This window comes from Dendropsophus ebraccatus, chromosome 10, assembly GCF_027789765.1.
Source record: "Dendropsophus ebraccatus isolate aDenEbr1 chromosome 10, aDenEbr1.pat, whole genome shotgun sequence".
NCBI classification, from domain to species: Eukaryota; Metazoa; Chordata; class Amphibia; order Anura; family Hylidae; genus Dendropsophus; species Dendropsophus ebraccatus.
The window spans coordinates 80733768-80761764 of NC_091463.1; the positions used below are offsets into that span (position 1 = coordinate 80733768).

At 42.9% G+C, this 27997-nt stretch overlaps 1 protein-coding gene across 1 annotated transcript; it reads left to right on the forward strand.

Moving 5' to 3' along the window:
- Nucleotides 1–27993, forward strand: LOC138766182 (galectin-4-like). Its single transcript, XM_069943568.1, has 12 exons — nucleotides 1–114; nucleotides 6106–6201; nucleotides 16367–16455; nucleotides 16788–16983; nucleotides 20839–20955; nucleotides 22524–22565; nucleotides 24603–24644; nucleotides 25606–25647; nucleotides 25741–25773; nucleotides 25864–25952; nucleotides 26827–26992; nucleotides 27457–27993. The coding sequence occupies exons 1-12, from the start codon at nucleotides 16–18 to the stop codon at nucleotides 27598–27600; spliced, it is 1155 nt and encodes a 384-aa protein (XP_069799669.1). The 5' UTR covers nucleotides 1–15; the 3' UTR covers nucleotides 27601–27993.
- The last annotated feature ends 4 nt before the right edge of the window (nucleotides 27994–27997 follow it).

Genomic DNA, 27997 nt, shown 5'->3' on the forward strand with positions numbered 1-27997 from the left:
TCCCACTAAATATACATGAAGCAGATGATTCCACCCCGATGCATATTTCTCTGTTATCTTCTTCCAGAAATCCCATCATTGTGCTTTATCCCAATACATGGAGCACTGACCCAGGTGGGTATTATTTCATTTTTACGACGACTTTTTAACCCCAAAAATCTTCTTTGAATTCAAGGGTCGTCCTGTACGCTGGGTATGGTCACCCAATACGGTGGGGGAGCTCAAAAATGGCCGCATCCCCACCGTATGGGGTGACCACTATATAAAAACAAAACAGTTAACTCACCTGGGGCCTGTTCCTGGCATCAGCGCGCCTCCTGTACCGTTCCCCGCGCAGACAGTGTGACGTACACTGCCTGCGCCGGAGATCCGAACCTCTCCCGGTCAGCTGAGCTTCTCATCAGAAAGGCTCAGAGACGCTCGGCTGCCGGGAGAGCTTCGGGAGAATGAGAGAAGCACAGGAAGTCCCTAAAGCCTCTCTCATTCTCCTGAAGCTCTCCCGGCAGCCGATCGTCTCTGAGCCTCTCCGATGAGACGCTCGGCTGCCCGGGAGAGGTTCAGGGATCTACGTCTCCGATGCAGGTAGTGTACGTCACACTGCCCAAGCTGGGAACGGTACGGGAGGCGCACCGATGCCGGGAACAGGCCCCAGATGAGTTAACTGTTTTTTTTCATTTAGCTGCAGTTAACCCCTGCCTGACCGCAGGGCGAACCCTTAACAATCTGCTTAAAAGTCAGGGGTCGTCTTATAAGCCCAGTCGCCTCATACGCCATAAAATACGGTATATGAATTTTTATGATTACATGCAGGGCCACATACAGTAAATACCCAGTCATTATACTGTTATACATTTACATCTAGTCGTATGTCTAATATATTCTAGACTTTATAAGGGCACAGTCTCATTGCATAGACATTGGTACGCCATACTTGACATTACTACATTACCACTTTAGGTTTATGATCGCAGTTTATGCCTGCAACAATAGAACATATACTTATACTCTTATATACCGGACAGGTCACCTCTCTTGTTGTGACACTTGTTTTTAATCCTTATGTGTTGTGATTTATTATAATACGGAGCTTGTCTTTATTTGTGGCAGTAAAGTCCATTGATTTAAAGGTTCTGTCTATTCTTAGAAGAAAAAATAGGGGATTGACTCTGATCAGAGAAGATGTCACCTGAGAGTCATTGAGTATAGAGAGATTTTGGGTGGTAGAAAAAAACTTGTTTGTGAAACACCTTTTAAGCATACTTTACTGTTGTCATGGTCATTTTTAGAGGTGTTGTTTAATGCAGCACAAACGTCTATTTTATGCAGTAGAAACTTATCTGGTGCTGTGTATATATCATAAGCTTAGTTCTGGTGCTGTATTTATGTTATGAGCTTGGTTCTGGTGCTTTATTTCAATTAGAATCTTGGTTTGTGTGTTTTATCTGATAAGCTTAGATCTAGGACTGTATGTTATAAAGTTTGTTGTGCTGTGGTATATATGTCCTGAACTTGGTTCCGGTTGTATTTATGTTATGAGTAGTGATGAGCGAATAGTGAAATATTCGAATATTCGAAATTCGTACGAATATCTGCCGAATATTAGAATGTTCGATCGAATATTCGATCCCATTTAAGTCTATGGGAGCAAGTATTCGATTATTGAAAAACATCTATTGGACCACTTGGAGTTAAAATCCGGAAGCTGGGGGATTTGAACGCTTATCGAATATTTATCAAATATTCGGCAAACTATTCGATAATATTCGATAGATCGAATACCCTACTATTCGATCGAACAGTATTCGCTCATCACTAGTTATGAGTTTGGTTCAGGTGCTGTTTATAGGTAATGAGCTTGGTTCCTGTGCTGTATGCATGTTATGTTCTTGGATATAATGCTGCATTTAGGATAAAACTTTAGTTCTGGTACTGAGTTTATGTTCTGCTGCTCTATGTTATAAGCTTTGTTCTTTTGCATTACGTCACACGATTTGCTCTGGGATGTATTTATGTTATGAACTTAAAGCGACTCTGTACCCACAATCTCCCCCCCCCCCCAAAAACGGCTTGTACCTTCGGATAGCTGATTTTAATCCAAGATCTGTCCTGGGGTCCGTTCGGCAGGTGATGCAGTTATGTTATGCAGTGATGCAGTTATGCAGTGTCCTAAAAAAACAACTTTTAAACTTGCAGCCCTTTGTCAAATTGGTGTGGCCTAGAGTACCCATGCCCTAGGATTGTGACACCCCTCTGTACCTCCCCCCCGCCCTCTTCATCACTAGGAATGCCCCTAGAACAATTTCTCCTATTCATCACTTGTTTGAACACGGCACATGTTCTGGATCGTTAAGGCACCTGTGCAGTGTTCAGACAGGTGAAGAATAAGAGACATCCTGCCTGGGGCATTCAAAATGATGATGAGGGCGGGGAGGAGGGACAGAGAGGTGGTGCAGGCTTAGGACACGGGTACTCTAGGCTGCGCCAATTTGACACAGGGCTGCAAGTTTAAAAGTTGTCTTTTAGGACAATAACTGCATTGCCTGCTGAACAGACGCCAGTACAGATCTTGGATTAAAAGCAGCTATCCAACGGTACAAGCGGTTTGGGGGGTCAGATTGTGGGTACAGAGTCACTTTAACATAAATAAACAAAATTCTTCTTTATTTACCCATCAGGTTAGTACGATTAGGTTATACAAGTACACATAAGTTACACTGCGCATCCTCCAGTCTTTACTTGATTGGTAAGTCAGATGACCAGGCCTCTTGAAGTGTTATGGCTGCAGCGGCGACCCATGCTCCGAGTTGCTGCCACACCCGCTCCTGCTGGTCCCTGTTGAGAGCGGATGCCGAAGCCCATGTGCTAGGGTTTGCCCCCACCTTCTTTTAGGCCCTGCAGGGCGCCTTACCCATCCATGCTCCTGCTCAGTCTCCTCCTTGCCAGCATGTGTGCCCCCGCCTCCTAGGGTTCATGTGAACAGGCTCGGTGAGCTTTAAAGGAGCAGTACACCCTTAATTGGTGGATAAACTGAAACACTCCCCTATTAAAGCTTGACCCTGCCCTGACCATCTTGCTGGAGCCTCTGCATTGGTAACCCTATACATTGTGGTCCCAGCTTTCCTGCCTGTAATTTCTGCCCGCAGTTCCTGTGCGTGTTTCCTAGCTATGTTCCAGCCGGCTGTCCGGCCTTCCTGTCTCCAGCTTCACCTCACCTGTCACTGCTAGCAAGCCAAGCCAGGGGTGTTGACCTAGGGATCGCCTACCACAGCAAGTCTTTCCTACCTTGCAGCGGGCTCTGGGGAAGACCAGCAGCCCCTTAGACTCTGTTCCCTCATGTGATCCACATTGGGACTGTTGGGCCACTGATGGCAGTACCAGCTAGTCTGCTTTGATGCAAGCCCTGTGGCTACCCATGGAAAGTTAAAGTAATAGAGGAGAACCACCCAATCTGGCATGTAGCAATATGGGGAGCAGATGTAGCAGTCACACTAGCCCTTGTGCATAAGACAAGAACTCAGCTTCCCATTCCTTGTAGAAAGACCTTGGCACAGGTCACACTGCATGCCTATAAACCTGCCCCATACAAAGAAAAGGTTCTGGAGATGTAAAGCATATCAGTAAAAACAGCTTAGGCAATATGGCTGACCCCATAATAATGCACTAATAATAAAATAAAACAATTACAATAGAAACTTAAATAGAAACAGATTAGGAGAAATTAACATGTATCAATTGCTGGTTCTTATATTAAAAAAAATCTAGGTTATACATTCCCTTTAATGGGTTAATGGCAGCGTGACTAGAGGTGATAATATTAGAGGTTAGATGGTGAAAACAGCAGGATTATTCACACCTACGGATAACATTCAATGGGGCCTCCTCCCATTCATTGTTTACCTTTTGGTAGTGGCTGTGCCTGGTATTTGCAGCTTTGCCACTTTGAAAGTACAGAGCTGTGCCTAATACAAATGTGGAGTGAGAATCAAAAGTTGGATCCTTACTCATCTGAATAAAATGACCTATTCTAAGGATAACCATTAATATGCTAGTCCTGGATAAACCATTAAACTGAACATGCAATGCACCAATGTAGGTTGGTACTATGGTCAGCTCCTGTATTCTGCATTCCCACCACTAGGTGTCTCACTATGTCTTGTGCACTCGACACAGCTGAAGGGAAAACCTAATAAGGTAACTGTTTATGTGACCAGAGTCATGTATTTTTGTGTATGCCATTGCATTTTGTACACTGAGAGCTAATCCCTGAGCTGGGGACTCCACCGTGTTTTTTCCTCTACCTCCTTCTATGTCAGAGGTTTTATCTAAACACTTCCTTCTTAGCCATGTCGGGATAAAGTCAACGCAGTGAGACTGCAATAGAAGGGAAACAGGAAACCCTATCCACACTGGGCAGATATTCTCTTCAAACCTGAAAAGTGAGACAGTTGAACGTCAGTAACTTGATAAGTGCAACCACAGCTGAAAACCCTACTGCCAACTGCTAGGTTTTCTTAGGGGTTTCCCCAATGGCTAGCTCTACCCACCAGGTGGGGCCAACATTCCTGATCGCTTGTCATTCTGTGTCCACCGATAGCAGTAGGTGGATGGTCATACCCGTGGGTGTAGGTACTTCATCAAGTTCCCACAGCTGAGTACCTAAGAGTCTGGCTTGGGCCCCATGCAACCTCGACTCTGCAGCCAGTCCTCCTTCACCACCGCTAGTCTATTCCAGTCAGTCAAGTATACAGAGACTTTACCTACACTTTACTCAAGTACTATCCGCCAGCAAGAAGCTGTGATTTATCTGCCCACCAGCGAGAAGCTTTAATTTATAAAGTACTCTCAAGTACCCAGTTCAACCTCAAGGGACCTCAGTCACAAAGTGTTTCTCGAAGGGGTACTCCCGGTCTGGGGGGGTATTTTGGAGGATCACCGGGGTGGGGGTAGAAATTGAAGCCGGAGGTCACTTACCTCCCCCATTCCAGCGCCAGATCACGCTGCCCAGAACTCCCATCCCGTGGCCGCTTCCTGGTCAGAGCTGCTGCATGAGATGTGATGTCTCAAGGCAGCTCTGCCAATCAGCAGTCATAGCGGGATTCCACCTCGGCCGCTGAATGGCAGAGCTGCCTTGAGACGTCACGTCTCATACGGCAGCTCTGACCAGGAAGCGGCCGTGGGACAGGAGTACCGGGCGGCGCGATCCGGGCACCGGCGCTGGAACGGGGAGGTAAGTGACCTCTGGCTTCAATTTCCACCCCCTCCCCGGCGATCCTCAAAAATACTCCCCGGCCCGGAGTACCCCTTTAAATATAAATTCAAGTTAGACTTTGATATTGTATAATTGTATAAAAAAGTCAATAAAATTTTTCCCTGGTTAAGTTTATCCGCTGGAGTCTGTGGTTCCTCACACTATGGTTCCTATAGCCGATTCCCAGTTGTACGTGCCATTGTATCTGTCATGTGAATCTGTATCTGTTGAAGCAACTCTTGTCTCCTGATGATCCCGTAACATTTCTGATTGAAACACGTAGAGAAGACATTGTTTTGTTGGGGGTGGGCCAGATGTGTGAACATCTAGGTCACTAGTTTGGTATAACTGCCCACAAGTAGGAATAAGAGGTATTTTGACATGAGCTTGTGCCTTTTTAAGCCTAACTGTTTTTAATGTATATCCAATAAAATTTGAAGTTTTAAATACGTGATTCTGTGACACTACTTTTCCTCTCACGTAACATGACCAGAGCATAATACACCAATATTGGGCGTGGCATCTATGAGTCCGTTTCTCACATTACACCTGCACCACAGCTGTCCTACTGTTACGGACATGTGTTGGTACATCCAGGGGTGGGCACATACCATTACGGGCCTCCGTGACAAGTGCCTAAGCTGCACACTACCATCTTGCCCCCAGCTAAATACCACCTGGCTCCCTGGGTTATAGCACATAGACACTCATATACAGTGTACGTTAAAAAAGACACTCATAGCAATGCATGATACAGAGACTGTTTGTCCAAGACCTGCACCTACAGAATGTGATATAATTTGCTTTGACCTCTGTACCAGCTGTGCTATACTTCCTGTTTTCTTTCCCTAACACAGTCATTCACTGCCTCTTATCAAAATCGAAACTCTCTTCTCCTTCTTGTGCAGGATCAGACGCAGCACATGGCAGCCTTCGCTCCCATTTATAATCCTGTAAGTAATAATCTATTTGCTCCTTCATCTATTTTATATGTAAGTATGAATAATATTATTTGATGTACAGTATTTGAGAGTATGGGGGTTTGTATATAAAAAAAAAGGTTTGTTTTAAAGATACAGTAGATATAGAAATCTATGGTTCCTATAAGGGAGGTTTATGTATACCCTGTAGAAAGTGCTGTCATTCTTTCCAGTCTTAGGCCATGTGCACACTATGTATAACACCGGCCGTTCTATGACCCAGATATAAAAACAACACCAGAACCAAGCTTCTAATATAGATACAGCACCAGAACCAAGCTCCTAATATAAATATAGCACCAGATCTAATCTTGCAATATAAATACAGGGTCAGAACACACAACATAAATACACAACACAGCCATACTAACTATATATATATATATATATATATATATATATATATATATATATATACTACATATATATATATATATATATATATATATAGAGAGAGAGAGAGAGAGAGAGCACCAGAACCAAGCTCATAAAATACTGCTGGTCTGGAGGCCTTAGATATTTAGCAGCTCTCACAGAGGGTAGGCTTCGGGGGGTTGGGACCCTACCCCTCACAATTTTATGCACTAATAGAGCCCTAAAAAACGTTTCTTTGTGACGGTACACCATTAAAGCAGTACCGCTATCTCTAGACAAGTAAAACCTTTAAATAGCACCAGGTCTCAGTCTTGCATGATAGCATGCTCAACTCTCTTCTGCCACAAAATCTTACTAATTTGCTGCATAGAGTATAATTGAGTGAATGAGTTGGATCAGCTGGATGGGGAGTGGAGTGCACCACCACACCCTTTACCCATTTATAACCAGAAATCACAGCAGGTCTCAAGGTGGAGACCTGGTGTGATCTAAACCTTTGACACATCAGGACAAGTTTTAATAAATGACAGTACCACTTTAAGGATCCTAACAGGAAATGTTCCCATTGTTATTATGGCGTTTTTGTGTGAGAAACATGTTCTACTTTCTGAAGCGAGAGCGGCCACCTTTACAGTAATTATTATATTTATGATCTTCACATCAAAGTTGTTTAAAGTCCATTGGCAGAGTCCAATAGATTATTACAATGATCAAATGTAATAGTAAAATTGTAGATTGCTATAGATGTTTACAGCACCATAAAGATGTGAACACCATTTTACACAAGCTTATGATTACACCGATCAAGTGACTGGTTTAATATCTGCAGTGATTGAGTTATATGTGGCTATCCTCTGCAGTTTATCATAGTTATATGAACCCGATTTATCCAAATCACAGGGTTGCAGACTTTTCAGAAAGGACTGTAAAAGTGGGGGAAATCTTTTGTATTAGGCCGTCTACAGTCCATATTGTAGGAAGATATATAGTGTGCGAGGGAAGTGAACAGGTAGAGTCCCTAAGAGTAGAAATAATTATAACCGGAGCTATTTCCAATATTTAATGTGCTATATGGTATATGGATGTCAGGAAGATTAGTGAATTATTTTTTTTTCAATCTCTGCTCATTTTTGGCTAAGTAGTCAAATGGGCGGTCCTAAATACTAATCGACAGCTAGCTGTCAATCACTGACTAGAGCCTCCTAATACCCACGATTGTGTATATGGAACAAAATTATGGAATGAATGGAATAGACAGACCACAGTACCCAGAATTTTATTAAAATAAGGGTTATGTCATTTTGGAAAAAAACTGGCTGCAGTAACTAGTAGGTTTGTATTAGTATAACAAATATATAAGAATGCAATATTTATAAACATGCCTGTATCTATGCTAAGCAGGCTTTCTACACATCTAGAAGACAGAAGGTTTCTACTGCAACATAAAATGGGATTCTTTACTGTAAGAGCAGTGGGACTATGGAAATCTCTAACAGTGGTCATTGGTGGACTCACTAAAATTTAATGGGCTTGAATGAGTAAGATTTTGGAGAAAGAATGTTAATCCAGGGATTTATTCGATTTGCCAGATTTGGAGTTGGGAAGGCAAAAAATGTTGTCTTTCTCTGGATCAACACTTGGGGGGGGACGACATTTATTAAGTCCGACGTTTTCTGCGCCAGGCTTAAAAATGGGGTGGGGGGTGGGAGGGGGGCGAGATGGGCGGGGGGTAGGGCGTGAGGGGTGGGGTAGGGGGGGTGGTCGGGCAGGTAAAGGGACTTATGTTTGGTTTTTCCTCTTTCTCCTTGCTTCTCCATATAAAAAGGTGGTTCCTCTTCTCCTTCCTTCCTCCTTTTCTCTGGGAAATGCCAAGGTGGACCTAGATAGTATGAGTGGAGGATGAGTACTAAAATAGTGGTATGAAACATGAGGGGGTTAAATGATAGGGTTAAAAGGCACATAGTTTTGGGGGTAATTAAAAATTACTTGCCGGGCATAATATGTTTGATTGAGACACATCTCACTAAATCAACAGTAGTATATTTAAACAGGCCTTGGTGGTCTGCTCAATATCACACGACTTACTCAGCTTATTCACGGGGTTTATCGGTTTTAGTACATAGGTCAGTCATGTGGCAATTATTAGATGAAGTGATAGACAAAGAAGGGAAATATATAATACTTCACTGTAAGATTGGTACTTTAGAGTGTATTTTAGTTTTTGTATATGTGCCACCGCCGTACTCATCCTCCACTCTGAGTCGGGTGTTGGAAATAGCGTCCAGATGGGCGGAGCTGCCAATCATGATTGTGGGGGATATGAATTGTGTAATGAATGAGAGAAGGGACAGGTTAAGGGCAAAGGCAGTAAGGAGTATACCTACCACCACACCATTAAACAAATTATGTAGGGAGGTTGGTCTTAGGGATATATGGAGAGAGAGGAACCCAGAAGGAGTTGCCTTCTCATGCTTTAATAAAACGTGTCAAACCAGTTCAAGGATAGACCTGGCATTGGTAAATGACGGTTTTGTGCGGTTTAGAAGAGATATTCAGTACAAAGCCCGAGCGGTATCGGACCACGGTATATTGAGTATAGACATACTAACAGGGAATGGAAGGGGTAATGGTGCTTGGAGGATGAATGCTCATTGGTTCAAGTTGATAGATGGAGAAGGGAAGATACGAGAAGAGTTGGAGGAGATGCTAAATGTGAACTGGGGATCTGCCCCAGACAATGTGGTGTGGGATACGGCAAAAGCCTTTCTTAGGGGCCTACTCAAAAAGGAGATTTTTAGGAAGAGGAGAAAGTTTAGAGCAAGAGAGAAGGAGTTGGAGGAGAATGTGATAACAACAGAGAGGGAGTACATAGAGAACCCTAATGAGGGGGTAAAACTTGAGTGGATGAGTGCACAGAACGAATACAACTTGTTTTTGGAAATGAAGGCCATGAACAAGTTGTTCTTTCTGGGAAGGGGAAAATATCTCCATGGGAGTAGGCCGAATAAGAGGTTGATGGCAATTATATCAAGCCAGGAAGGTAGAAAGTCGATCTCTGTAATTAAGAATAGTAAGGGAAAATTAGTGTGTGCACAGAGTGGAATCATGGAGGTTTTTGTAAAGGTATTTGGATAACATTGAATTCCCCACATTGTCGGAGGCGCAGAGGAATGAGTTAGGAGAGCCTTTAAGGGTAGAAGAACTGGAACAGGCCCTTAGAGAGGTTAAGGGTAATACGTCCCCAGGAGGTGATGGGCTGACCTTCGAGACCTACAGGAGATTTAAGAGAATACTAATTCCAGCACTATGTAGGGTAATAAAGGGGGCTTTGGAGTTAGGTCAACTTCCCAGCTCAATGGTAGAGGCAGGGATTACTCTGATACCCAAGGAGGGAAAAAACTTAAAGGAAGCTGGAGCGTATAGACCTATATCCCTCTTAAATGTAGATATCAAACTTTACGCCAAAGCCCTGGCCAATCGAAAGTTATCTCTGAGGTGGTTCATGAGGACCAGGGGGGTTTTGTCCCGGGACGAGTCATCACCCAGAACATCACTAGATTGTTTCATAATTTACAGATGAGGGGAGGGGGGTCCCACTCCATCCTGTCGTTGGACGCTGAGAAGGCCTTCGACAGGGTGGAGTGGGCTTTCCTTTGGAAGGTGATGGAAAGATTTGGTTTGGGAGTGGGGTACATAGGAATGGTGAAGCTACTTTATGGTGATGTCCAATCACAGGTGATAATAAATGGGGAGTATTCGGAGAGTTTTAAGTTGAGCAGGGGGACGCGACAGGGGTGTCCCCTATCCCCTCTGCTGTTTATTCTTGCCCTGGAACCATTAGCTATAAAAATTAGAGCAGATAAGAGAATACGGGGGTTTGGTGTGAAAGGGTGTGAAGACAAAGAAAGTTTGTTTGCGGATGACATGCTTCTCTTCGTTAGTGACCCGTTAGACTCGTTAGAATATATAATTAAAGTAATCGAGGAGTATGGTGGCTATTCTGGGCTTAAAATTAACTGGAGTAAATCCACTCTCCTCCCTGTATCTGAAGACTTAAGGAGGGGGAGCGGTCTGGAGGGAAGTAGGATTAGAGTGCTCAACCAGGGGGAAAGTTTTAGATACCTGGGCATAGAGGTTACAAATGAGGTACAAGAATATCATGAAAGAAACACCTTCCAGGTCCTTAAAACAATCAGCAACAAAATAGATGTTTGGACTGGTTTGATCTATTCCAAAGCGGAAAGAATCACGTTGGCCAGGGCAATAATCCTTCCAAAATTGCTGTACGTATTGAGTGCCTCCCCGGTCTGGGTGGATGACAATACCTTTAAGAGGGTGGAAATCATCCTAAATAGACTAATCTGGGGCAGAAAGAGGGTAAGGCTACGCCTTAAATTCTTTTGCCTCCCCAAGAGGGAAGGGGGTGTTGGTTTTCCTGACATTAGATTATACTTCTTAGCTGGCCAGTTGAACTACCTGTGGAATAGGAGTAAGATAGAACTATATAAATACTGGGAGAGAGAGGTGGAGGGTAGGTACGCAAGTATGGTTGAAATATTAGAATCAGATTATTTGAGGGGGGGGGGAAATGGGGGGGGGGGGTGCCCGGCTGCGGATCTGGTAACTAGAGTATGGGAGAGTTTAAGGGTATTGTTTAAAGTAAATTACTCTATGGAATGTACCCCATTATGGAACAATAGTAGACTAAAAGAAGTGTGTAAAATGGGCACTTTGAAGGGCCTCAGGAGAGCGGGTGTAGTGAGAGTACACGATGTCTTTGTTGGGGGTGAATTAAAGGCCTGGCAAGTAATAAAGGAAGAGTTCGATCTGAAGGAATGGGTCTGGTTTGAATACATGCAGCTGCGGCATGCCTTTGAGTCATCTAGGGATAAAAAGTTCTTTAGAGTAGATCAAACCCCAGATATAATTTCCCAGATAAGTAATGGAATCGAAATTAGGAAGGGGCTCTCACGTATCTATAGGAAATTAACACCAGAGACATGGGAGGTGAGTAGAAGTGGTAGAAGGGGGAAGTGGGAAAAGGAGTTAGGGAATATCTCAGAGGCACAGTGGGAGAGGATATTGAACAATGTTCAGGATGTTTCTAGTAACCAGAACCATCAGATAATTCAGCTTCATATCTTATATAGACTGTACTATACCCCCGACTTCTTGGTAAAAATAGGCAAGAGAGAGGCTGCAATCTGTGCAAGGTGTGGAGGGGAGGCAACAACCTGGACACATATTTTTTGGTCTTGTAAGGCGTTGCAGGGATTTTGGAAGGAGGTATTGGAGGAAATTGAGAGAGAGTTGGGAATACAAATAACACCTTCTCCCTCATTGATAATGTTAGGTGATGATACACTTATAGTTGGCGTGGATAAAGCCAAGAAGAAAATTATAAACAAAAGGTTATTTGTAGCCAGGTTGCTGATTGTTAGGAACTGGAATGCGGCAACTATGTTATGTGTTGGTGCATGGAGAGAAATGGTAAAATTGTATAGCAGTTTGAGAAAGCTTACAAAGGATATGAGAATTAAAATATTATTTTCCTTTTTTATGTGCCCGAGGAGGGGGGGGAAGGGGGGGAGGAGGGGGGGGGGATTAAATTGTATTTGCTAATGTTAAGCTATGGATGTGTTTATATTTTTGTATTTGTTGGATTAAAATAAAAATAAAAAATTATTATAAAAAATAAAAAAAATAAAAAATGTCCCCGCAATGTTGACACTACGTAGATTTATGTAAAGATGCATTGCCTCTACATAAATCCTGTGTGCACCAGTGTGTGCGCCAAGGAAACCTACGCCAGCTCAGAGCTCAGCTCCTGATCATTTTTCAGCGAAAGAAAAGGTTAAATGAAGCGGACCCAGAGTCTGCGCCCCCCGTTCCGCCCCCTCCACAGCCCCTCCCCGTCCCTAGGCTGAATTGGATAGACATTTGCCCTTTTTCATTCTTTAAAACTGTTTATGTTACTATTTGAACAACTCATAAAGGTTGATTTAAAGGGAACCAATCACACTAAAAAGCTCCAGCTCTAAGTCCCTATATGCCCCCCAGAACTGTGAACGTTACTTATATATCCCAAAAAACTATGTTGTAAAACTCACCCATCTAGTCATGTGGGTGTTCCAGAGCTCCTAAATAGTCATGGCTTAATCTTCCCAGAAATCACGCCTCCCTGCAGTATCAGTGTATAGGAGCGACGTCACACAAGGGCCGTCCCTGAGCGCCGACGCTGCCAGGGAGGCGGGATTTTGGGCAAGATTTCCCGTCAACCATGATTACTTTGGAGCTAGATGACTAGATAGGTGAGTTTTACAAAGAAGCCTTTGGCTCTCAGTGTTTACTTACTGTGCTGAGGGCATATAGGGATAGTTTTAGAGTTGTTACAAAGTTTTTAGTGTGATTAGTTCCCTTCAAATTCAAAACGTGTCCCTGTTAAAACCCCTAACTTGTTTGATCGCCCAGCCATGGGGATACTGGGAAAGAGTTAAAAGTAACAGGAATCCTAACTCACTCATTTTTCGTATATTTCCTGCACATTGCTCCAAATAAAGCAGTAAGGTTTCCTGTAACATGTTATTGTGAAACGCCTGACTGCAGCTATTTGCCAAGTAGGCTGAATATAGCACAGTAAACTTATCCTTGAAAGTAGAAGCTTGCTTAAATATTTGCCAAGCAAATAGGGTCATATCTATAGCCATGCTGTGGTTTTTCAGGCTACTCAGTCACAGATCATTGGGGGGTTTCGACACCCAGCACCCCCGCCAGGGGCGGAATAACTTTACCATAGGCCCCGGGCTGTTCACCAAGCCTGGGCCCCCCAACCCCATTGTAACTATGGTAGCGTAGTGTTTATAGTACAGGATAGATAATGTTATGATGTCCTGATTTGTGCAAAATTTTGGTAAAAAAGCAGTTATGATTGCTAATCATGGCAGAACTGTAGCCGGGAGGCAATACACCACTGAAAGTATAAGTCTTTTTGGGTGCCCATGGGCCCCCCAGGAGCTTAGGGTTCCAGGCTACTGCCCTAAACTGACCTATTATAATCCACTACTGACCCCCCCCCATCTGTTGCTTTGTGCCCACACTACTTAGTTAACTCTAACCATTGTATAGTAGCCGGCCTGGTTACTGCTGGCCAACTCCTGTTCACTTGAAGAGAAGCTGAGCCCCAGTAACGCGGCTTCACCATAGTGAGTGGAACCAACGGCTTCTGGTCTCATTCACTGTCTAGTGTTGGCACTGAGCAGCTGACCAATGGATCAATTTAGTGCAACTTGACTGTAGTTTGGGTGGCACAGGCTGAAGTACTGAAGCTGCAATGACCTGGATGAGAAATAAGTCTGATTATGGCCAGTTAACCCCCTTGATACTACAAGTGATAGCGATCATGACATCTAGTCATTAGTCATACTATCAGCGCCCCAATGAGATCCCTGGGTACCTCTGGTTTGCCATGGCAGCTAGGAACCTAACAAAGGTCTCCAGGTCTGCCCTGTACATGAAGGCAGGATCTAATACAATGGTGGAGAACCTCTGGCCCTCCAGCTGTTGCAAAACTACATTTCCCATCATGTCTGGACAGCTAAACCTGTGGCTGACCAGGTATGCTGGGAATTTTAGTTTTACAACATCTGGAGGGTGGCAAGTTCCTCACTACTGATCTTCGGTAATAAATGGCCCATCAAAAGAACATCGCCAGGCAGGCATAATACATCTGGCTACATGGTATAGTATATTCAGTAAGTGTCAATGGTTCATATCTTTAAATGTGCCAAAGGACTTACTTTATCTATATTTTGTAAATGCTTCTTTTGCTTCATTCTTCACATCTTAATATTTTGTGTTCACATTTTGGGGTTTTCCATAGAGTTGTAATTTCCTAACTAATATTGTAAACTTAGGGACAGGGCCGGATTAAGGCTGGTGGAGGCCCTGGGCGACAATTTTGTTGGGGGCCCCTCATCCCCCTCCCATAAAGGGGGGAGGGGCACGCCTAGAGACAGGAGTGGGGAGGGGTGAGTATCAGGCTATGTTCTCACATTGTTATTGTGTTAATAATGCAATGTGAGAATCTCCTCTTATCCACTACAGCGATATCTGCTCTTATCCACTACAGCTAGCATATGGAGTTGTAAATCACAGGCAGAATCTGGACTTGGAAGACTAGGTCCCATCTGCAGTTCCCAATCACTAGCTGAAGCAGTTAAGAGCACCCACAAAGTACTTAAAGACTGTGTAAAATCCATCTGTGCAGCCCCTGTCGTGTAAAAGGCTAAGTAAACGAGTGCCCATCTAGCAGATCGACCCATTTAATAGGACCCTAACTCAGCCTGTGCATGCGGGGGTGTATGTAGGGTCCCCTGTTGTGTCCCCAAATAATAATAATAATAATAATAATAATAATAATAATGTCAGTGCTGTGCCCCGTATAGTAATAATGTCCCCTGCTGTGTCCTCCATATAGTAATAATGTCCCCTGCTGTGTCCTCCATATAGGATGCCCCTAGTATTCCCCCCCCCCGAATGCCCCTAGTATGGTAGTTATCCCCCCTCCCCCCAGGATGCCCCTAGTATGGTAGTTATTCCGCCCTCTCCCCCCAAGATGCCCCTAGTATGGTAGTTATCCCCCCCTCCCCCCAGGATGCCCCTAGTATGGTAGTTGTCCCCCCCCAAGGATGCCCTAGTATGGTAGTTATCCCCCCCCAAGGATGCCCCTAGTATGGCAGTTATCCCCCCCAAGGATGCCCCTAGTATGGTAGTTATCCCCCCCAAGAATGCCCCTAGTATGGTAGTTACCCCCCCCCAGGATGCCCCTAGTATGGTAGTTATCCCCCCCAGGATGCCCCTATTATGGTAGTTATCCCCCCCCAAAGGATGCCACTAGGGGACCCCCAAATAAATGCCCCTGGTCTGTGCTAAGTAAAAAAAATAATAAACGCCCCTCTTACCTGCCGTCATTCCTCGGCTGCAATATCTCTTCATCTTCTAGCAATCCCTGCCGGAGCGTGCAGATCTTCTCCTGCAGGCTGTGCACGATGAAATCACGTCATCGAGCGGCCCGCAGGAGAAGATGTGCTCCACTCTGCCACACAGGAGAGCCCCAGAGATCAGAGCTCCCTCACCTGCTTCTCCTGGATGTGGCTGAACTCATCTCCCTCCAGCAGAAACCTGCTCTAATGCTTCTGGAGGGCGACGGGTTCAGCAACATCCAGGAGAAGCAGGTGAGGGAGCTCTGATCTCTGGGGCTCTCCTGTGTGGCAGAGCGGAGCACATCTTCTCCTGCGGGCCGCGCAATGATGTCATTTCATCACGCGCAGCCTGCAGAAGATCTGCACGCTCCGCCAGTGACACGGATGCAAGGCACTAATCGTCCCACCCGACCCCCACCAGCCCCATGGCCCCCCTGCACCCCCCACTGGTTGGGCTCCGCTGGGGGTTGCTGTAGATCACTACAGATCCACCAGCCTGAACTCGAAACCCCTCTTCCGGGTTCAGGCTGGTGGGGGCCCCCAAGTGGTGGAGGCCCCGAGGCACGTGCCCCAGGTGCCCTCCCTTTAATCCGGCCCTGCTTAGGGACCAATGTACATTATTAGTTAAAAAGCCCCTAATGGGGTATTTGTTATAAAGAGGCTCTCTACACCAGGTACCTCCTATAAGGCCCTACCATTACTAAGTCAGGAAAATGATACATTTGAATGCACATATAAAATATCCACTAATTCATCGGGTTTATTTTTGCCACTTTTTGCAGGGTGTCCCCTTCCAGAGCGCCTTCCTCGGAGGGATCACAGAGGGAAGGAGAGTGACAATCCAAGGACAAGCCCACAGCCATGCCAAACGGTGAGTTACATGGGGAGTCACAAAGGGCAAAGGCCATTTATGAACTATGGTCCGGGCCCAACCGACATCCTGGTAGAAGACAATGGGTATGTTTCCGATACCAAAGGTCAACCTAAACAGTGTATGTATACTATCTAGTCTGATATACTAGACAGTGTATGTATACTATCAAGTCTGATATACTACACAGTGTATGGATACTATCTAGTCTGATATACTACACAGTGTATGGATACTATCTAAGCTACTGAATTTCTCCTGTCTTATCCCTTGAGGACCTGTGTCAGTGCCACCATGTAAAAGTCAAAGCAGATAAATCTGTGTTTTTCCAGGTTTGCTGTCAACTTTGTCTGCTTCAACAATGACATTGCATTTCATTTCAACCCTCGATTTGATGACGGAAATGTCATTGTCTGCAACACAATGCAGAAGAGCTGCTGGGGCCCAGAGGAGAGAAAGAGTAATATGCCATTCCAGCGGAAGAGCTATTTCGATATATCTATCCTGGTTTTGGGTCATGGCTTTCAGGTGGGTACTTGTCAGGGGTGCCTGGGACGCCTACCTCCTAACAACATTTAGAAAAAAAATAGTTTGTCATGAGAAATCAATGTGGTAAACTCTAGAAGGTATATAATAGCAGTACGTACCCCTCTTTACCCTACACATAAGGCTCAGAGATACTGTGTATGTACATATGTGTGAGTGTGTATGTATGTATAGTATTTGTATGGGTGTACAGTTATAGCTGGGGTAAATCACAGCTGAGTTTAGTGTGTGTCACATGAACAGTCACTCTCCACCTCTGCTCTTTCTTCTGAGGCAAGGCATCCTCTTCTCCTGTTTCAGGAGGCTTGGATCAACTTATCTCTGAGACCATGAGTGATGTCATCACCTTTGACCATCCTTTACAGCCTAAATACCAATCTCCCTGTCCATATAGACATATACATATATATCTATATTGAGACCATAGGGGAGAATATTGTGTGTTTATTGCCGTGCCCGCTAATCAGGTAATCAGATGCAGCTGTCAAAGTTGACAGCTGCATCCGATTACTTTATGCAGCCGGGAGGAGCGATCCACACGTCCGTCTTGGGCCAGGGTCTGCGCCGTAATGGCGCTGATCTCGGCTCGGCACTCGGTTGCTTCCGGCTGCAGCAGCCAGAAGCAATCGAGTGCCTATCTCATTGATCTATGCTGTATATCTATACTGCATAGATCTAAATGAGAGATCAGTGTGCTTATACTAGAAGTCCCCCGTGGGAATAACCCTAACCCCAGGGGGAATAATCCTAACCCCAAGGGGAACAATCCTAACCCCAGGGGGGCTTCTAGTATAAGTGTAAAAAAAAATTAAAAAAGTGTTGTTATTAATAAAAAGCCCCCTCCCCTAATAAAAGTTTGAATCACCCCCCTTTTCCCATGTTATAAATAATAAAAATAAATAAATACATAAACATGTTTGCTATCGCCGTGTGCGTAATCGCCCAAACTATTAATTAATCACATTCCTGATCTTGCACGGTAAACGGCGTAAGTGCAAAAAAATCCCAAAGTGCAAAATTGCGCATTTTTGGTCGCATCAAATCCAAAAAAATTGTAATAAAAAGTGATCAAAAAGTCCCATATGCGCAATCAAGGTACCGATAGAAAGTACATATAATGCCGCAAAAAAAATGACACCTCACACAGCCCCATAGACCAAAGGATAAAAGCGTTATAAGCCTGGGAATAGAGCGATTTTAAGGAACATATTTTTGTTAACAATGGTTTGAATTTTTTACAAGCCATCAGATAATATAAAAGTTATACATGTTACATATCGTTGTAATCGTAACGACTTGACAGACATATATAACAAGTCAGTTTTACCCCAGGGCGAATGGCGCAAAAACAAATACCCCCCAAATAAACAAAATGCATGTTTTTTTTTTTTCAATTTCTCCACACATTGAATTTTTTTCTGGTTTCGCAGTGTGCTTTATGAAAAAATTCAGCCTGTCATTGCAAAGTACAATTAGTGACGCAAAAAATAAAGGCTCATGTGGGTTTCTAGTTGGAAAAATGCAAGTGCTATGGCCTTTTAAGCACAAGGAGGAAAAAACGAAAATGCAAAAAATGTAATTGGCCCGGTCCTTAAAGGGGTAGTGAACCAAAAAAATTTTTCTTTCAAATCAACTGCTGCCATAAAGTGCCAGAGATTTGTAATTTACTTCTATTAAAAAATCTCAAGCCTTCCAGTACTTATCAGCTGCTGTATGCCCAGCAGGAAGTGGTATTATTTCCAGTCTGGAGAGCAGGAGAAGTTTTCTATGGGGATTTGCTCCTTCTCTGGACAGTTCCTGACATGGACAGAGGAGGCAACAGAGAGCACTGTGTCAGACAGGAAAGAAAACACCACTTCCTGCTGGACACACAGCAGCTGATAAGTACTGGAAGGCTTGAGATTTTTTAATAGAAGTAAATTACAAATCTCTGGCACTTCATGGCAGCAGTTGATTTGAAAGAAATTTTTTTTTGGTGCACTACCCCTTTAAGGGGATAAGACTGTGGGGGCAATAAATCATACTGAGGGGGTGTGACTATGAGGCTGAGGAGGAATAACTCCGCCTCCGGGGGTATAAACATAAGGCTTACACCCCCTGAGCCTAGCATTTATACCCCTTTCTTAAAATAATATTTACACCCACCTGACTATTGAGGGAAAAGTACAGATAGTCAACCAAATAATAAAATAAACAACTAAAACAGTTGTATTAGACAGCAATACTGCAGCCATGGAGGTGTATGGAGCCTACTGTACTGCTGTGTTTCTTGTATTATCCATATAGAATGAGATAGTCTACCAGAGTCTCTTGTAGATAAACCTCTTCAATGATGAGGCACAGGAAATCCATGTTAATGAATAATCTGGTTTAGCTATAAATGATCACATGAGAAGGTGACTCATGAGGCTTCACGCAAGTTAATATCTAATCTTATGAGACCACTGTAGTTACACACTCTAGTCTACTGTCACTCTACACTCTCTGTCAACATTATCCACTATGACTATGACACTTCTTACTTGAGGGTTCCCTCTGGGTCAATGTAAAAAATCAACTGTGCAAAGTGCAAATGAACTTTTTCGGGAACATTTGTTCGTAAAAATTGGCCCATGTAAGAGGTTCACCGATCAACCAATGAATGAGAAAACGCTCAATCGACAGTTGATCAGCTCTTTTATTCAGGCCTGAAAATCATTGATAGTTGGCCGCATGTTCCTCGTGTAAACAGAGAATGTATGGCTGACAACTATAAGAGTGGGTCCTATTCACTTGATGGATGTGAAAAGAGTCCTTTAGCATCAGTCAGGCTGGTTTGATGTACAACAATCTACACTATTATGCAGAGGAATCTATGTAAGTCTAGTGAAACACCGCCCCCTGGTGTCTAAACTAATGTAACATTTAGAAATGATGGTAATATCTTTTAATACCATTAATGCTAATAAATCTTTGAGTAGTATAACAGTTTTAAAGTGGTGGCCACTTGCAACCATCACACATCAGAAAAACTTTGGCTAAATACAGCAACTTCTTTTATTATAAAACAACAAACTGCGTGACGTGTTTCTATGCAGAAATGGTGTCTTCCTCAGACCTGAGGAAGACACTGTTTCGGTGAAGAAATGCGTTGCTCAGATTGTTGTTTTACTCCTGTGCTGGGGCTTCTAGTGATAATTGATGTGTGATGTTTGAAAGTTGCTCTGAAGTCTACCAAGATGCTGAAGGTATAGGATCACAAGCCGGGCTGCGGAGATTATGTTTTACCTACATTAGAGTTGTACTTATATTATAACACAACCTCTTCAGGTTAGTGTTTGTCTATTTATTGGACCTTGGATTGAATCTGACACACTACACTATATAGCAGGGGTACTCAACAACCTTTAGTGAAGGTCCACTTACCGGGGTCTATTGTCAGGTGAAGGTTCGAGCTGAACATCAGTAGTATATAGCCCCCTTGTGCGCTCCCCCAGTAGTATTTAGACCCCTGTGCACTCCCCCAGTAGTATATAGACCCCTGTGTGCTCCGCCAGTAGTATATAGCCCCCCTGTGTGCTCCTCCACTAGTATATAGCCCTCCTGTGCACTCCCCAGTAGTATATAGCCCCCCTGTGTGTCCCCCAGTAGTAAATAGCCCCCCTGTGCACTCCCCAGTAGTGTATAGCTCCCCCCGTGCTCCCCCTCCGATATAGCATATAGCATATAACATAAAAAAACAAACACCTGGGTCCGGGTGTCTCCCCTTCTCTTCCCCTCTATAGGGCCCCTGGTCTTTTTGTGTGTTTGTTTGTTTTTACCTCTTCAGTAATAAAATGGTATTTTAATTTTATTCAGGTCACTGTGAATGGAAAGTACCTATTGGAATATCGTCATCGTATCGCCTATCAAAACATTCAGTCCTTACAAATCGTTGGTGACCTCATTCTTAGCTGCGTCACCTTCTCACCATCTGTAAGTACCTAACATTACAGTATTGTAGGGAGGGAGATTTGTGACCAATAACATTATTGTTAAGGGCTCTTAGATAGAACAATGAATTGTCAATGTGGGGTTGGGGAAGGGGACACAATTCTAGAAATAAAATTTGACTCCACTTGGTCCCAATTGCATTAAAGGGGTATTACATTTGTTAACCTAGTCCTGGTCCCCTGCTGGTGCCCCAGTTCCACACTCCTCTGTCCACTTCTGAGAGCAGGGGTGTCCAATCAAACCCAGTGATTGGCTCCCCCCCCCCCCCCCTGCCCCATAGGCATATTTTTTTTACATATGGGCTGGAATACCCCTTTAAGGGCCCATGTTGATGACGGAGTCCACTGCAGAATTCTCTGGTATTCTGGTAAGCTAGTCAAACCATGGCTGATGCTCTTAAGTCTTATTCCTATGTTCCGTTATTACGGTCCGTGAATGATAGATGTGCTATGGACTGGAATCACAGACGCTGATGCTGGGAGCTCGGAATCAGTTTAAAGTATAACCGACATTTAAAATTTTATTGCTGAAATCAATAATGCAAGCAATTTTAAGATAATTTTAAGATAACATTAGGCAAAAAAGCCTCTTTCTGTACTTAAAAATCTGTTTTGCAACGACCATCCCCCCCCCCCCACTTCTTATTTGTGCATTATCAGGCAAAGTCGTCTTTATTACAGAGGAGCGAAATGAAGATGGGTTTGCTGAGTCCATTATAACCTATGGAGGGGGGGGTGGGGTATGAGTGAGCAGGAAGAGGAGAGAAAAAGCCCAGCAATTTGGAGACTGGGCACATAAAACGCTGGAGGTCAGAAAGGTCACTGCCTCATCTTGATGAGATAAGATTGAAGGATGTAGTGTTTTTCAGGGCTGCCTTTTCTCTTCTCATTCACCCCCCTCGGCCCCTCCCCCTCTGCATAGAGCATACTGGACATAGAAATCCTGCTTCTTATTAAGTGAGGGGGGTAGGCTTCAAAACAGCTTTTTAACTACAGAAGGAAACTTTTGCTTAAAGGGATTGTCCAGGGAAAAAAATATTTCTTCTAAATCAACTGGTGTCAGAAACGTATATAGATTTGTAATTTACTTCTGTTTAAAAATCTCAAGTCTTCCCATACTTATAAGCTGCTGTATGTCCTGCAAGAAGTGTTTATTTACATTCAGACACAGTGCTCTCTGCTGACATCTCTGGCCGAGTCAGGAACTGTCCAGAGCAGGAGAGTTTTTCTATGGGGATTTGCTACTGCTCTGGACAGTTCCTGACTCGGCCAGAGATGTCAGCAGAGAACAAAGATGCTGGAGCCTCAAATATCCGATTCCTAACCATCTACATTAGTTTTTTTTTTTTTTTACTGTGTTGTTTTTATGAGTGCATAGGTAACTCCTTAATGAAAAACAAAACAAAAAAATCTTTATAAAAAGTAGGTAACAAAGATGATTTTCCTTTTAGACACATGAATTCCTCGAATGTAATGAGTAAATATTATAGACATCCTCTCCTATGATATTCCTCATGCTCATGTTTTGCTATATCCTTGTTACTATTTTAGCATGAAATGTCACCAGCTCCACCGCCGTACACTCCGGGTTATGTGAGTACATTTATTTCATGAATATATGAAAATTTTCCACTTTCTTAAAATTACCAATAAAGTACTCCAGCGATTTTTTTTTTTTTTTTTTTCTCAAATCAATTGGTTTCAGAAAGTTATATAGATTTGTAATTTACTTCTAGTTAAAAATCTGAAGTCTTTCAGTACTGATCAGCTGCTGTATGTCCTGCAGGAAGTGGTGTATTCTTTCCAGTGGGACAAAGGTAGAGCCACTTTGAATTAACAGTTCCTCTTCTGCCACACTGTAATCTGTTTTTGTGTGCATCCGTTTTGATCCGTTTTTCCATTGACTTCTATTATAAAAAAACACAGATCAAAGCGGATCAGTTTTTTTTTTAATGTACACAAAAACGTAATCAACCTCATATTTGTCTCCGTTAAAAAAAAAGATCCGTTTCAATCTTTTTTTTTTTTTTTTTTATAATGGAAGTCAGTGGAAAACGGATTGCAAAAATGTAGTGTGAACCCAGCCTAAGAAGAAGCAAAAAAATGTAAAATTTGAATAGGCCTGGTCTTAAAGGGCTTAAAGGGAAACTCCAGGTAGAGGTTAAAAAAATGAAACTTCTGCAGAAGCATATAGCATTACTTACCTATGTATCCCAGTTTTGTTTGGGGGGGGGGGGGGGCTCTGTTTTGTGTTTCTGTTCTTCCTGGTTTGGCATTTCCCAGAATGCAATGCTTTCCCTCATGTGATGATCACAGCCCCCACCCATTACAATCAGTAAAATTAGTGCTGCAGCTGCTTCTGCCCGGTTAGAGATGGTGAATCACTCAGGGGATTGGGTTATCCAGCCAAGCCTCCTGTGAGATCACGCCCTGCCCCCTGTCTGCATCATCAGCCTGATCTCAGCAAACACACACAATGTGAGACAAAGGCATGTAAGATTTGTCTCCTAGGGGGGGATAGCAGCAGGAGCAGAAGACAATGTGAATTGGCACAGAGGCCATTTTTTTCACTTCCTGGATTTCTATCAGCTATTAGTGTGTACAGATACAATAATACATTGTATAGACACATCTTTATAACTTTTAATGTACTTTTAATAGAAAACAAGTTTTTCTTATTCGGAGTTCCCCTTTAAGAGTTTTCCCTCTGTCATGCCTCAGAATTGATCTTAGTTCTCCTATCCATCATGGTACCTCTGGGTTCCAGCTTGGAGCACCTCCCAAACCTGAAAAACTGACGGCCACATAGAGGGCAGTTGTCATCTGTGGGTAACCCTCACTGAGAACATTATACACTGCCTCCTATTTCCAAAAATACAGTGGTACCTTGGTTTAAGAGTAACTTGGTTTAAGAGCGTTTTGGTTTAAGAGCTCACCATTTTTCTAAATTGTGACTTGGTTTAAGAGCATTGCTTTGGTTTAAGAGCTCCCTGTACTTGGTGGGAGTGCGAGTGGAGGAGGGGCATGGTCTGCATAGCGTGGTCTACAGCCCTGTACTCTGACCCAGGAAGTCTCCATCACCTTCCAATCCATATCAGATCCACTTAAGGCTGGTGCTCACATCAGGGGACAGGACTGTGGAGGTAATCTCTCCATAGCTGTAACCCCTCTCTCCCCGGACAGAGAGTGCTGCATGTATGTGCCCACATCTGCCCTGCTCATTCCTTCATACTCCCTGCAGTCTCTGTCAGTCCTTGTGCTTCCCATCCTCTCCATTACTGTACAATAACTTATAATATCACATATTCTGCTGTTTCTGAATGTTTGTTTCATTTGTTTTACATGTTATTCAGAATAATAAATCATTATTTTTGGGGTGTGGAACCAATTGTCTGCATTTCTATGATTTCTTATGGGAAAATTTGCTTTGGTTTAAGAGTGGATTTGGATTACAAGCACAGTCCCAGAACAAATTATGCTCGTAATCCAAGGCACCACTGTACTCCTTACAGAGACTTTATAAAAAAGAAACATGGCTGGGGTTTGGGTATCTTTCCCATCTTATAATAGCTCATCCATTATATGTAGAACTGACTCAGTGACACTGTGTTCTTCTTTGTCCTATTTTAGCCTCAAAATCCATTTGTTCCCCCAATGTGTGGCGTGCCAGTGGTGAGTGCACAATATCCTATAGATATAAGGCTGTAGACTGTGTACACCTAGAGTAGTTATACTGCAGTTTGTATTACTAGTACAGATTACTTTCCTGACTTTGCTATGTGACTATGAATTCTGGATACAGCCCTGTCTTATGCCCTGTTCACCTGTGCATTGTTTATATCAGCCATGTGCTAGATCTGTGCTAGAAACTGGGTAAAACTGTGTTCACACTGCATTTTTGCAATGCGTTTTTTTTTTCCATGCAAAAAACTGATGAAAAAACATGCATTTCTGATGATCTGCTTTTCCATTGACTTGGATTATAAAAGGAAAAGGGATCAAAACGCATCCTTTTTTGGCGTACACAAAAATGTGTACGCCAAAAAAATAGATGCATTTTGATTTTTTTTTTAATGGTGCATTCACACCTACAGGATCCGCAGCTGATTTTCTGCAGCAGATTTCATTTAAATAACTGAACACAGCATCAAATCTGCTGCAGATCCTGTAGGTGTGAACGCACCCTAATAAAGGAAGTCGATGGTAAAACGGATCAAAACAGATACATACTGTACAAATGCATCCGTTCTTTCATCTGTTTTTCATTCGTTTTTTTGCATAACAAGGATGAAAAAAAAAACAGAATGCAAAAACGCAGTGTGAACCCAGCCTAGGAACAATTATGGATGCTGCTAAAAACTTTGGGTTGTCACTTAATATATATACTTAAGCAATAAAAGTTATAACGTGGTTAGGTGATGATGACATACAGTGGAACTGACTATAATCGTATGACCTAATCACATGTAATAAACATATAAAGTTTAGATAAATGGGATTCAGCAGCAAAGGTTGCTAAAATGTGATTTTATTATACTGGTTTATGACTATTTATACAGAAATATATGGGGGAGGGGTATATATAAGTGTATATACATTGTATAGCTCAGTAAATATTCCTTTATTGCTTTAGTTGCCAAGTATGCCGGTACCCCCTGTCTTTGGGGCTCCCATGGTGAGTGTATATGATTCTATTGTATTTGCCTATGTAGTAAAAATAATGTGACTTATGTATATATACATATATTTTTTTTCTTTTTTTTTTCAGCCTCAGAAAGCTCCCATGACTGTGTATAACCCGGTATGATTGCTACTCATACTGCTATACTTGTTAGCTATACAAAAGCATATTTCTTTACTACTATCACACTAAAGACTGTGTTCTCCATAGGTAATGCCCTTTCAGGCCGCTCTTCAGAAAAACTTTGGCCAACGTGGAAACATCATCATCATGGGAAATATCGCTTATGGAGCAGACAGGTGTGTTTCTTCATGGATTAGCAAGACAGTATTTAGGGATTATAGAGAGGGATACATAATGTATAGGGTGAAGTTTGACTGGTCTACCAGAGTATAAGGCCTTCAGCATTTTTTCAATCTGCTAAAAATTACGGATTGGGCATATGTAGTGCATCCATATTTCTGTAAATGCTTTTTTTCAACATGTCAATTATAACTCCAGATTTTTTTTTACGGAAATACAGAAATTCGTATGCCCAACAGGTTACAATCTGTAAAAAATAGCGGATCCTATTGATTTCTATGAGAGGATCCATAATAAGAAAAAACTCTAGGTCCGCACTAGGACATGTCCTTTACTTCAGCATTGGTTTGCGTCCTTGTAATCTACTGATCATGTGAATAGCCCAATTAATGTGCACTAACTGGAGTACGGAAATTTATAGATTACGGGACGTGTGAATAAGGTCTAAAGCTAAATTTACATGTTCCATGCACAGTCCGTTACTACTACGGACCTTCTGCAACAGAATGGACTTTGGACTTCATTATGATGCTGTGTGGCTGTGTCTGTACCACAAAGATTTTAACTGGTTTGCAGCTCTCAGCATCATAATGAAAAGGCTTGAAAAGTCCAAGGAAAACCAACGCACATGGAAGCCAATGACTAGGGGGCATTAATAACAAAGTTTACCATGGAGATCGACCTCCAGGAGTCCCATTTGAAAACACAGCAGACTTGATCTAAATAACTGAACACAGCATCAAATCTGCTGCGGATCCTGTACGTGTAAATGAACCCTTAAAGGGATTCTTTGATTTTCATAGGCTTAGTTTCTACCACACGACTGCAAGTCTAGCTTACAAATACTGTATGTCATTGTCCCCATTCCAGGTTCCATGTCAATCTTCTAAACAGCAGAACAAGGAATATTCACCTTCATATCAACCCTCGTTTCAGAGAAGGAGCATTTGTTAGAAATACTCAGGACAGAGGCACTTGGGGTCCTGAAGAAAGACAGATCTCCTATATGCCGTTCCATCCCGGGCAAAGCTTTCAGGTAAAATCAATCTGTTTTTTAAAGGGGTTATCCAGCGCTACAAAAACATGGCTACTTTCCCCCTACTCTTGTCTCCAGTTTGGGTGGGGTTTTGAAACTCAGTTGCATTGAAGTAAATGGAGCTTAATTGCAAACTGCACCTGAACTGGAGACAACAGTGGGGGGAAAGTGGCCATGTTTTTGTAGCGCTGGATAACCCCTTTAAAGTGAAAGGTGTGGGGTTAGAAAAACATGGCTGTTATCTTCTAAAAACAGGTCCACACCTGTACACACGATGTGTGTGATATTTTAGCTCAAACCAATTCACCTTAGCTGCAATACCAGGCTTAAACCATGGTCAGGGGTGATGTTGAGTGGAAGAAGGTAGCCATGTTTTCTAATCCTGAATCCCTTTGAAGAAGATGAATCTGTGGACACCAGTAACTAATAATTTATGTTTTATTCCATATATTATTCATTACCAGCTGGAAATCAAGAATGAGGGAGGCTCTTTTGGGGTCTATTCTAATGGAAATAAACTATTCAACTATGTCCACCGCCTGCCCTTCAACCAAATCGACATGATTGAAGTCGGAGGAGATGTCACCTTGACCTTTGTCCAGTACTAACCTCACTCAAGATACAGGGCTTAGTCCTTAAGGAGCCAAATTCAGACACGTCATTGTTTCCGACTCGCAAGACTAAGTCATTGGAACAACACATTAAGACAGTACACTTTCTGTACATTTCATCCTTTAAGGTGGCGGCTAGCATCTTCTTGGTCTTGTCATGATGGCTTCTCTTGCCCTTCGTATTTTACTTTTGTAAATCTTCAGAGTAATGATATATTTCATAGAAAAATTTGTAATCCCCCATAACATTTCTGCCCTGGTACATGGTATCACTGGGGCCTCTGCACAGGGTTACCCTTCCTGTGATGTGTACATCAGGTATCTGATGAGAAGCCTCCTATGTAATCTGTATTGTATTTTGACTGCTCAATAAAGCAACTGATTCTCATACAGG